Here is a 12,356-nt window from a genome sequence, read left to right as displayed (position 1 = left end):
CCACGATCGGATGGTACTTTGCTAAAAAATTACTTGTAGATGCTTTCAAAGCTGTGATTTCGCATAAGCTTGATATGAAGGATATTATTAATAAAAAGAAAATTGGAAGGTGATTAGAAAATCTTAATCAAGGAGGCCCCCAATCACTAACCCCCGGACCAGTGCTGGGCTGTACAGAAAGAATAGATTGTAAACTTTATTTCTATTTTACTGACTACCACAGTCTTTAAGGCTGTTTTTACATTATATTTGTATTATATGTGTAATATATATGTATTATATATATATGTAATTTATATGTATTATATATATATGTAATTTATATGTATTATATATATATGTAATTTATATGTATTATATATATATGTAATTTATATGTATTATATATATATGTAATTTATATGTATTATATATGTAATTTATATGTATTATATATATATGTAATTTATATGTATTATATATATATGTAATTTATATTATTATATATATATGTAATTTATATGTATTATATATATATGTAATTTATATGTATTATATATATATGTAATTTATATGTATTATATATATATGTAATTTATATGTATTATATATATATGTAATTTATGTATTATATATATATGTAATTTATATGTATTATATATATGTAATTTATATGTATTATATATATATGTAATTTATATGTATTATATATATATGTAATTTATATGTATTATATATATATGTAATTTATATATATTATATATATATGTAATTTATATGTATTATATATATATGTAATTTATATGTATTATATATGTAATAATTAAATTATACATTATGCATTTCGTGTGTGGAGGCGCAATGGCCCAGTGGTTAGGGCAGCGGACTTGCAGTCGTAGGATCGCGGTTTCGATTTCCAGACCGGGCATTGTAAGTGCTTGTTGAGTGAAAACACCTAAAGCTCCACGAGGCTCCAGCAGGGGATGGTGGTGATCCCTGCTGTACTCTTTCACCACAACTTTCTCTCACTTTTTCTTCCTGTTTCTGTTGTACCTGTATTTCAAAAGGGCCAGCCTTGTCACTCTCTGTGTCATGCTGAATCTCACCGAGAACTACGTTAAGGGTAGACGTGTCTGTGGAGTGCTCAGTCACTTTCACGTTAATGAGCCGCGACGTCACTGGTGCCAAGCGGTATCGGCCCCTTTGTCTTTCCCGTGGATAACATCGGTGGCGTGGAGAGGGGGAGGCTGGTATGGATGGGTGACTGCTGGTCTTCCATAAACAACCTTGCCCAGATATGTGCCTTGGAGGGTAACTTTCAAGGTGCAATCCCATGGTCATTCATGACCGAAGGGGTCACAATATTATGCACTTTGTGTGGTCATTTTATACTGGGCTACACTGCACAGAAAAAATGAATTTCATTTATATTGACTATCCCGGCCTGCAGAATGTTACTGTGTTAAATGTATGTAATATTTATGTAATAATTAAATAATATATTGTATATTTTATTGTGTGATCATTTGGTACCAAGCTGCATGAAAAGAATAAATTCTAAGATTTCATTTCTATATAATTGGCTATCACAGTCTGTTGGTTTTTCCTTTATACATGTAACATATATCTATTTTATATATAATACTAGCAGAATTGCCTGGTGTTGCGGTTTGTTTAGACCCTTTAGAATTGGAATTTTTGAAAAGTAAAAATTTGGCAGTATGTAGCTTGTTATTCTCTTTAAGTGAAATACACCGAAAAATGGCGACACAGCAGTCAAAACATCGTAAAAAATAGGGATTTTCATAGAAAAAAAGGCACCTTTTTGATGTAAATAATTTTTGGTGTTAACATGGTCTGATTTGAATTTTTTCTTCTACGGAAGGAAGAGTTAGCCTTCTTCTATCATACTCTCATATATATATATGTATATATGTATCATAATCTATAATATATATACATATATATATATGATGATATGTATATATATCAATACAAAAAATCCCTCCAGGCTACATCCCGAAAATTCATTTCTTTGACGAATTTCTACAATGTTTACAGCGATTCGTTTTTATATCTTGATTTTTTATTTTTCATGCAATTTATGCATGCTGACTGAGTAAAGTTCACTATTCAATGCATGGGATAAGGCCTAAACAAACACATTATCGATTTTTGCACTTGCGAGATGAATTTCGGAACAGAAATAGCGCAGTTCAATTTTCATTTGCCTAAACTTTAAGTGACCCATTTTTGGTGGTTCTACGATTTGTTGGCTTGGAGGAGATGTGCCAGGAAGTTAAACACACAGACACACACACAGACACACAAGTCGAGTTTTATATATATAGATATATATGTTATATTTCAATTATGTTATGTGCCTTTTTGTGTGTTGTTATGCGCGTGACTCCTCCCCCCCCCCCCCACTCCGTGGAGAAATTGTTTCGTGTGAAACCAGTCCTTGATACAAAAACGGTTGAGGATCTCTCAACCACACGATAACAGCTGACTGTTCTCTGTAGAATGGTTTTAGGGGAATCCATTACCTCTGACTCATCGTATGTCAGCATTTCCTTCACTGGATAACAAGAACAGCGGAAACCACTTCTTGTGCTTGCTTTCAGGGAGACAATGACCATGATTTTAATTATTTAAGTGGTTTCCAACTATAATTAGCTTTGGCAAGTTTCGACTCATTTGTTCTAGAAATCGCATTTATGGAGACCGCATAGGGTGTGGTCTGATAGGCTTAAATCCATTGTTCAGTTTGGCACTAGCACTCAACGAGGAAAGGACGGAATGCTTTGAGTAGCATCGATACTGTTGGAAACATCTGAGCCAAGTCTTTCCCTCTTTTATTACCGGATTCAAATGCCTTGTAAAGCTATATTAGGACTTACCCTTGCTCTTTTGTAACAAAAGCATTACAAGAATGTTGCTTAGATCCTGTATATCTCCTCCACACATACACACACACTCTTAGATAAAGTTATCTTGTTCGACATTAAAGAATGACTTAATATTTTTTTAACTAATTTCTTTGTATTATTTATCTTTGTGCTTTTTATTTATTCTCAAATCCTGTTTGATATCTGTGTGTGTGTGTGTGTATATATATATATAATCATCATCGTTTAACGTCCGTTCTCCATGCTAGCATGGGTTGGACGGTTCGACCGGGGTTCTGGGAAGCCAGAAGGCTGCACCAGGCTCCAGTCTAATCTGGCAATGTTTCTACAGCTGGATGCCCTTCCTAACGCCAACCACTCCGTGAGTGTAGTGGGTGCTTTTTACGTGCCATATATATATCATCATCATCGTTTAACGTCCGCTTACCAAGCTAGCATGGGTTGGACGATTTTGACTGAGGGCTGGCGAACCAGATGGCTGCATCAGGCTCCAATCTTGATCTGGCAGAGTTTCTATAGCTGGATGCCTTTCCTAATGCCCCAGAGTTTGTGTGTGTGCGTGTGTGTGTGTGCATGCATGGACATATGTTGCATATGGATTTGAAAAATGAGGTGCCGATTTTGATATATGAGGGATCAACATATTCAGTTATCTTTTGGCTACCGAATAAAGTGTATTTTTCACAACTCTTTTTTTACTACGAAAGTAACCTCAAAAATGAGATTGGGTCTCACAATTTTGAGGTCTTTAGCTAAGGGAGGCAACTCTGCCCGACACAGTACTCGATTTAACAACAAATGTAAACGCACACACACACACACATTCTCTATATATAAAAACATAAGTGTTCTTTTTCTCTTTATATATTATACTGTGTGTATGAGTGTGAGAGACCCCCCCACATGCACACTCACACTCTTTCCCTCTCTCTCTTTTACTTTCATTATATCATATTGTGCGTATTTTTAATTACTTCCTTAATCTCCAATTTTGACTCTTTTCTTTTTTCTTTTCAGGTTTTGCCCGCACCACCTTGAAAGGACGACCTCTGCTCTAAATCTCGTTTTAGCTAATGTCTGAGTGAGGATGTGTGCTAACTCTCAGCTATGTCCCTCCAACAACTGCACACTACCTATCAGAAATATTTAAAGAACCCTGATTCGCCGGCCTCTTCACATCGGGACCTAGTCAATGTTGCCCAAACATTGCTAATTGAAGATCGTCCCAGCAAGCATTTTGATAATATTATTATGGACATCATCATCGCCAATGTGAAATCCAACAGTTTTGATGTAGAGAAAGCATTGTTAGCTCTTAGTTACCTGGAACTCTATGCGACCCTTTTGTATCGATATCCTTGGAAAACAGAATATTGGACAATTACAGTAAGTAGCATTATCATTTAAATATATCCCATCTTGTGAAGGCATGTGACTTTGTGGTTAGGGTATTTGGCCCATGATCGTAAGGTCTTGAGTTCAATTCTCAGGGATGTGTGGTGTCCTTGAGCACGACGATTTATTTCGCATTACTCCAGTCCACTCAGCTAGCAAAAATGAGTTTTACCTGTATTTCAAAGGGCCAGCCTTGTCACACTCTGCGTCATGCTGAATCTCCCTGAGAACTTCTTTAAGGGTACTTGTGTCTGTGGAGTACTCGGCCACTTGTACGTTAATTTCACAAGCAGGCTATTTCGTTGATCAGATCAACTGGAACCCTTGTCGTATAACCAAGAGTGCTAGTTATATCTTATCTACCTGTTTATCTTCTTACCTCTCTGTCTACATTGAGGGTACTTGTGTCTGTGGAGTACTTGGCCACTTGCGCGTTAATTTCATGAGCAAGCTATTTTGTTGATCAGATCAACTGAAACCCTCGTTGTCATGACCAACAGTGCAAGTTATATCTTATCTACCTGTTTATCTTCTTACCTGTCTGCCTACATTAAGGGTACTTGTGTCTGTGAAGTACTCGGCCACTTGCATGTTAATTTCACAAGCAAGCTGTTCCATTAATCGGATCAACCGGAATCCTTGTTGTCATAACTGATTGAGTGCCAGTTATATCCTATCTACCTGTTTGTCTTCTTACCTGTCTTTTTACCTGTCTGTCTATTTACTCGTCTGTTCTGCGATTTCTTCTTGAATGACCTGCACAAATGATTTTGTTTATATTTGTCAAGTGTTTGTGCCGTATATTAGTTCACTCCCTCCATCAGATTGATGTTACCTGAACAGGTGCACAGTGTCGTACACGTCAGATGTTGAAGAGATCGGAGAGCAAAGCGGGATGAAGTGTTTTGCTCAAGAACACAATGCACTGCCCAGTGCAGGAATCGAACCCATGGTCTCATGATCATTATTGCAACACCCTAACCACCAGGCCATGCACCCTTATGAAGGCAATTGGCTTAGTTTTGAGGGTATGTGGATCGTGACTGTAAGGTTGTATGTTCAAATCCCAGTGGTATTTGTATCCTTAAGCAAGACCTTTTATTTCACACTGCTCCAGTCCATTCTGTTGAAAAGAATGAGTGGTACCTGTAATTTCAAAGGGAGCCAGCCTTGTCACATTCTGTGTCATGTGGAATCTCCCTGAGAACTACATTAAGGGTACGTGTGTCTGTGGAGTACTCGGCCACTTGCATGTTAATTTCATGAGCAAGCTGTTCCGTTGATCGGATCATCTGGAACCCTCATTGTCGTAACCGACAGAGTGCCTGTTATATCCTATCTACCTGTTTATCTTCTTACCTGTCTGTCTACATTAAGGGTTCTTGTGTCCGTGGAGTACTCGGCCACTTACATGTTAACTTCACAAGCAGGCTTGTATCAACTGAAACCCTCGTTGTCAAAATTGACAGGGAGCCAGTTATTCTTGTCTGTCTATAGGCACAGTGCGTCCAAATGGTTTACAAGTTCATTTTGCAACCATGAGGTCTTCGGTTCAATCTCACAGTGAGGTACCTTGAGCAAATGTCATTTTCTATAGCCCCATACCTTGTAAGTCTAATAGGGTAAATGGAAACTGTATTGAAGCCTGTCAGACAGATTGCACTTTTAATTCAAAAGGTACATCCTTGTCACACATTGTGTCACACTAACTCTGACTATGAATTACGTTAAAAGCATACATGCCCGTGGTATACTCAGCCACTTAATCATTAATTCAGGGGCAGGCAACTCAGTTGATCAAACAGCTGAGATCTACCTCCACTTGGCTATCTGTCTGCTTTTTCATCTCTCTTCCCATCTACCTGCTTACCTTCCTATTTGCCTATCTCTTTATCTACCTCTCTGTCTACTTGCTTACCTGTCTAAATACCTGTCTGTCTGCTCCTCTGATTGCCTGCCTTTCTGCGTAACTGTATACTCCAGCACAAAAGACATGCATTTTTGTTCTTTAATGTAACAAAAAAATTGCCATGTGTTTCATGCAATTGTATTTGAGAAAGGATGCTGCGTGTATGAGTGGATGATGAAATAAATCCTGTTTTTTCCACAAAATATAAAGTAGAGGTCCATCTCATGTGAGAGTGTCGTATACGTCAGCAAATACATTATCTGTCTAGCTCCCATCTTTCTACCTGTCTGTCTGACCATCTGCTTAACAGCCTGTCTATGTAGCTCTCTATCTGCCCCTCTATGTACCTCCCTATCTGCACTCTCGTGTACCTACCCGTCTATGTACCTATTTCTTTACTACCCACAAGGGGCTAAACACAGAGGGGACAAACAAGGACAGACATAGGTATTAAGTCGATTACATCAACTCCAGTGTGTAACTGGTACTTAATTTATCGACCCCGAAAGGATGAAAGGCAAAGTCGACCTCGACTACCCACAAGGGGCTAAACACAGAGGAGACAAACAAGGACAGACAAACGGATTAAGTCGATTATATCGACCCCAGTGCATAACTGGTACTTAATTTATCGACCCCGAAAGGATGAAAGGCAAAGTCGACCTCGGCAGAATTTGAACTCAGAACGTAACGGCAGACGAAATACTGCTAAGCATTTCGCCCGGCGGGCTAACGTTTCTGCCAGCTCGCCGCCTTTCTACCTGTCTGTTTGACCACCTGCCTAACAGCCTGTCTATGTACCTCCCTGTCTGCACCCCCGTGTACCTACCCGTCTATGTACCCATTTATCTGCTTTACTTGGCTTGGTGACATACAAAAGCAATTATAAAATTAATGATTCAATTGTATTTCAATAATTATGCTTGCCCAGGCTAAAAAAAACAGAAAAGAAATTTTAGCCTGTCCTAGCTGGCACACGTACACACACACTTTATCTCCCTCCCTCTTTCTCTATTTCCCTCTCTCTCCTAATAAATTATTCACTTTTGCGTTATTTTAGTTATTCTAGAGGCAGCGAGGAAAACCAATTAGTCCACTTGAAGTGCTAGTGAGATAGTATCAGCATTGCCTTCACGAAGCTGCCCATTCCACTTGCATTGTTACAATAACCAAAGCAGCAACAACAATTAGTTTGTTCACTTTTAGTAACGACCAGTCGTGACCTGTCACTACGCTGCTGGGCAATGACCCAGCTGAGAAAAAAAATGGACCATTTAGCATAAGCCTACGACAATGATCACAAGAACCTGTTTTCTGTTTTCTCAGAGCAATTTTTAATTGTCCCCTTCATACTCCCTCTCCCCCCCCCCCTCAACAACAATAACAACTTATCATTATAGTGAAAGTTTTTTCCTTTAAAGTCCTTGCTGCAGTGTCTGTATGTTGAAAGACATAAAAAATATACATACACATATACACAACAAAACAAATAACTATATGTATTAGGCTGTTTCGCAGTCAATTAAAAACTCAATTATGTATACTTTACATTTAATCTTGACTCTTTTCCTGTCCCAACAATATTGGTATACAAAATTTGTACCCACCGACCTTATGAAAATGATAACAACCAAACTATGTTGAGTAATTTTCTCATATAAGTACAAACTGGGTCACTCTGCCGCAGAAGCTCAACGGAATATAAAGCTGGCTTTTGGTAATGGTTTTGTTGACATCAGAACTGTTCAGAAATGGTTCCAAAGCTCTTGTTTAGGAGATGATAGCCTTGAAAATAAACCAAGGGGTAGGCCAAAAATCAGTTATTTGGCAAAATGGATTAAATGCTTTGGTTCAAAAGGGGTCTGGGAAGCCAGAAGGCTGCACCAGGCTCCAGTCTGATTTGGCAATGTTTTTACGGCTGGATGCCCTTCCTAACGCCAACCACTCCGTGAGTGTAGTGGGTGCTTTTTACGCGCCACTGGCACAGGTGCCAGACGGGGCTGGCAAACGGCCACGGTCGGATGGTGCTTTTTACGTCCCACTGGCACGGAGGCCAGCCGGGGCGGCGCTGGCAATGGCCACATTCGAATGGTTCTCTTATGTGCCACCGGCACTGGTATCTCAGCTACAATTTCCATTGATGTTGAAAGATTTAGATTTCGATTTTCAATTTCATACAAAATACCTTGTGGTGTTTTATTACTCCTTTTGACATTAACTCAAATCCCTTCCAGATGCGATTTGCTGTTCATATTTCTGCAGTTGATTAAATAGAATATATGCTCCAGCATGGCTACAGTCCAGCAACCGAAGCCAGTTAACAAATCATTGTTGTTGTCGTGTTCATCATCATCATCATCATTTAGCGTCCGCTTTCCATGCTGGCATGGGTTGGACGGTTCAACTGGGGTCTGGGAAACCAGAAGGCTGCACCAGGCCCAGTCTGATCTGGCAATGTTTTTATGACTGGATGCCCTTCCTAACACCAACTACTCCGTAAGTATAGTGGGTGCTTTTTACGTGCCACCGGCACAGGTGCCAGACGGGGCTGGCAAACGGCCACGGTCGAATGGTGCTTTTTACGTACCACCAGCACGGGGGCCAGGCGAGGCTGGCAACGGCCACAATTGGATGGTGCTTTTTATGTGCCACCGGCACGGGGGCCAGGCGAGGCTGGCAACGGCCACGGTTGGATGGTGCTTTTTATGTGCCACCAGCACGGGGGCCAGGCGTGGCTGGCAACGGCCACGATCGGATGGTGCTTTTTACGTGCCAAATGTTTATTTTTCCATGCTTAAATGGATCAGACGAGAATATCTCCTAGTCAACCGGGAACAAAAAACAGTCCAGGCATGTTTACATGGTGAATCAGAAACAAACCATATTGTATGAATGGGCGTTTTGTATTACAACAATCACGAAACATATCAAGACATGTCTTGAAGCCCACATGTACTTTGTATGGTGCACAGGAAGCAAACAACACCATTAGCAACTCTATTCTACCCAGTCAATGAAAGAACAAGTGCAGACAGGAAATTTTCACTCTCTCATCCACACACTTATGTATACATATACAGACACAGTCACATATCATCATCATCATCATTGTCATTATAATGTCCACTTTTCCTCACTTCCTGATTTGATGCAGTTTATTGAAGTAGATTTTCTATGACTATATCCTACACTTCTAGGGCAGCGAGCTGGCAGAAGTGTTAGCACACCGGGCAAAATACTTAGCGGTATTTCGTTTGTCGCTACGTTCTGAGTTCAAATTCCTCCGAGGTCGCTTTTGCCTTTCATCCTTCCAGGGTCGATAAATTAAGTACCAGTTACACACTGGGGTCTATATAATCGACTTAATCCATTTGTCTGTCCTTGTTTGTCCCCTCTGTGTTTAGCCCCTTGTGGGTAGTAAAGAAATAGGTATTTCATCTGCCGCTATGTTCTGAGTTCAAATTCCACCGAGGTCAACTTTTCCTTTCATCCTTTTGGGGCCAGTAAATTAAGTACCAGTTGCGTACTGGGGTCAATCTAATCGACTGGCCCCCCTCCTCAAGAATTTTGGGCCTTGTGCCTAGAGTAGAAAAGAATATTTCTATAGACTAAAGTGGCAAGCTGGCAGAAATGTTAGCACGTCGGGCAAAATGCTTAGCGGTATTTCGTCTGCCGCTATATTCTGAGTTAAAATTCCACCAAGGTCAACTTTTCCTTTCATCCTTTTGGGGTCGGTAAATTAAGTACCAGTTGCGTACTAGGGTTGATCCAATCGACTGACCCAAAAACTTTGGGCCTTGTGCCTCGTCTAGAAAAGTATATATCTTTCTTGTTGCCAACTCTCACCTGTTTCCAAGCAAAGTAATGTTTCTTCCATCATGCTGTAACCTTTCCGTTACCATATTCCTGTTGAAAAACACTGCTTTTGTTTCAATTAATTTCAAAAATATTGAAGAAGGTAATAAAATAACATTCGCCATTATTTTTGTCATTCATTTGTGATTCATATGTTATGTGCTAATGATTCTGCCAGCTCACGACCCTATGAATAATAATAATAATAATGATAATGATAATAGGCATAGAAACTGTGGCTGTGTGGTAGGTAGCTTTCTTATGAACCACATGGTTCCGGGTTCAGTCCCACTGCGTGGCACCTTGGGCAAGTGTCTTCTACTATAGCCTCAGGCCACCCAAAGCCTTATGAGTGGATTTGGTAGACAGAAACTGAAAGAAGCCCGTCGTGTATATATATATGTATGTGTGTATGTATGTATGTTTGTATGTCTGTGTTTGCCCCCCCCACACACACACACTGCTTGACAACCGATGATGGTGTGTTTACGTCCCCATAACTTAGTGGTTCGGCAAAAAGAGACCAATAGAATAAGTACTGGGCTTTGAAAGAATGTCCTGGGGTCGATTTACTCGACTAAAGGCGGTGCTCCAGCATGGCCACAGCCAAATGACTAAAATAAGTAAAAGAATAAAAAAAGTGAATAATAATAATAATAATAATAATCATCCTTTATACTACAGGTACAAAGCCTGAAATTTGTCTGGTGTGTTTAAGTTGATCACATTGGCCCCAGTACGTGACTGGTACTTAATTTATTGATCCCTGAATGATGAAAGGCTAAGTTGATCTCAGCAGAATTCTTCAACCCAAATTGCTTTGATGCATCCTGAGACATTTTATGCCACGCCAATCGATCAAGGCAATCACTTTCCCAAGACGTCAGATCATTCCGTTGAGGTTTTGGTGATTGTTTCAACTTATCTTTATGCTTAAGGACGGGCCTTCCTTTACTGTGGAATCCCCACCCCCTACAGAAAGATTTTTGGAATGTGATCATCTTTCATTCCAACATGCCCTACCCATCTGTATTGAGTTCTCTGCAGCATGTTTTTGCTACTAAGGGAAATCACGTTCTTTTGAAATTTTGGCATTTGCCATCTGATCTTGCTGTTCTATGTTGCGGATATTCCACTGACAACACATCTGTTTCTTTAGTCACAGTATATTTCCTGTATTAAGAAAAATGTGTAATAGGGAATTCAAAAATTGTGTGTCAAATATTCCCCATCTTTATTTATATAAACTTCCTGAAAGTTGTGTTTTAACCCTTTAGTGTTTAAACCGGCCAAATCCGGCCCAATATATTCTACATGTTTTATATTCAAACTGGTGATATCCAGCCTTTCACTCCTAACCTACAATGTCATTCTGAAAATAAACAATCACATCATTGAAACCTCAAAGCTATAAGATAATGCATGATTAATTCAAAACAATTAGAGTGAAAAGGTATTACATTTAACAGAATAATCTGAACACTAAAGGGTTAAACCTACTATGGACTGCTTAAAGCTCGACTTCCTACACCTATATCCTTGAATCTTAGAATTACATCATCATCATCATCATTTATTTCTTTACTACCCACAAGGGGCTAAACACAGAGGGGACAAACAAGGACAGACAAACAGATTAACCCTTTAGTATTTAAACCGGCCAAAATATTTAATCTGTTTTTATGTTCAAACTGACCAGATCCAGGCTCTCACACCTACCCTACAATGTTATTCTACATTATGTAATTACACCATCAAGATCTTGAAGATATGAGATAATGCATGATTAATTCAAATCAATGGGAATCAATAACCATTATGTTTGATAGAATAATCAGAACACTAAAGGGTTAAGCCGATTACATCGACCCCAGTGCGTAACTGGTACTTAATTTATCGACCCCGAAAGGATGAAAGGCAAAGTCGACCTTGGCGGAATTTGAACTCAGAACGTAGCGACAGACGAAATATGGCTACACATTTCGCCCGGCGTGCTAACGTTTCTGCCAGCTCGCCGCCTTATCATCATCATCATCATCATCATTGTTTAACGTCTGCTTTCCATGCTGGCATGGGTTGGACGATTTGACTGAGGTCTGGCGAACCAGATGGCTGCACCAGGCTCCAATCTTGATCTGGCAGAGTTTCTACAGCTGGATGCCCTTCCTAACGCCAACAACTCCGAGAGTGTACTGGGTGCTTTTTACGTGCTACCGGCACAGGGGCCAGATGGGGTGAGGGGGCTGCTGGCATTGACGACATTCAGGTGGTGCTTTTTACGTGCCACCGGCATGGGAGCCAGTCAG

General features: G+C 39.7%; 1 protein-coding gene across 3 annotated transcripts in view; it reads left to right on the top strand.

Annotated features, from left to right (window-relative positions):
• The window catches only part of LOC115223998, a 56,871-nt gene that overhangs the window by 37,542 nt on the left and 6,973 nt on the right, over positions 1–12,356 (top strand). For all 3 annotated transcript variants that reach the window (XM_029794780.2, XM_036512720.1, XM_029794782.2), the window contains exon 2: positions 3,909–4,277. In XM_029794780.2, coding sequence (XP_029650640.1) covers positions 3,999–4,277 — 279 coding nt within the window. In that variant the 5' untranslated portion in view covers positions 3,909–3,998. The remainder of the gene's footprint in view (positions 1–3,908; positions 4,278–12,356) is intronic.

Source organism: Octopus sinensis, linkage group LG24 (genome assembly GCF_006345805.1).
Source record: "Octopus sinensis linkage group LG24, ASM634580v1, whole genome shotgun sequence".
Classification (NCBI taxonomy): Eukaryota; Metazoa; Mollusca; class Cephalopoda; order Octopoda; family Octopodidae; genus Octopus; species Octopus sinensis.
This window is presented reverse-complemented; position numbering and strand designations above follow the sequence as displayed.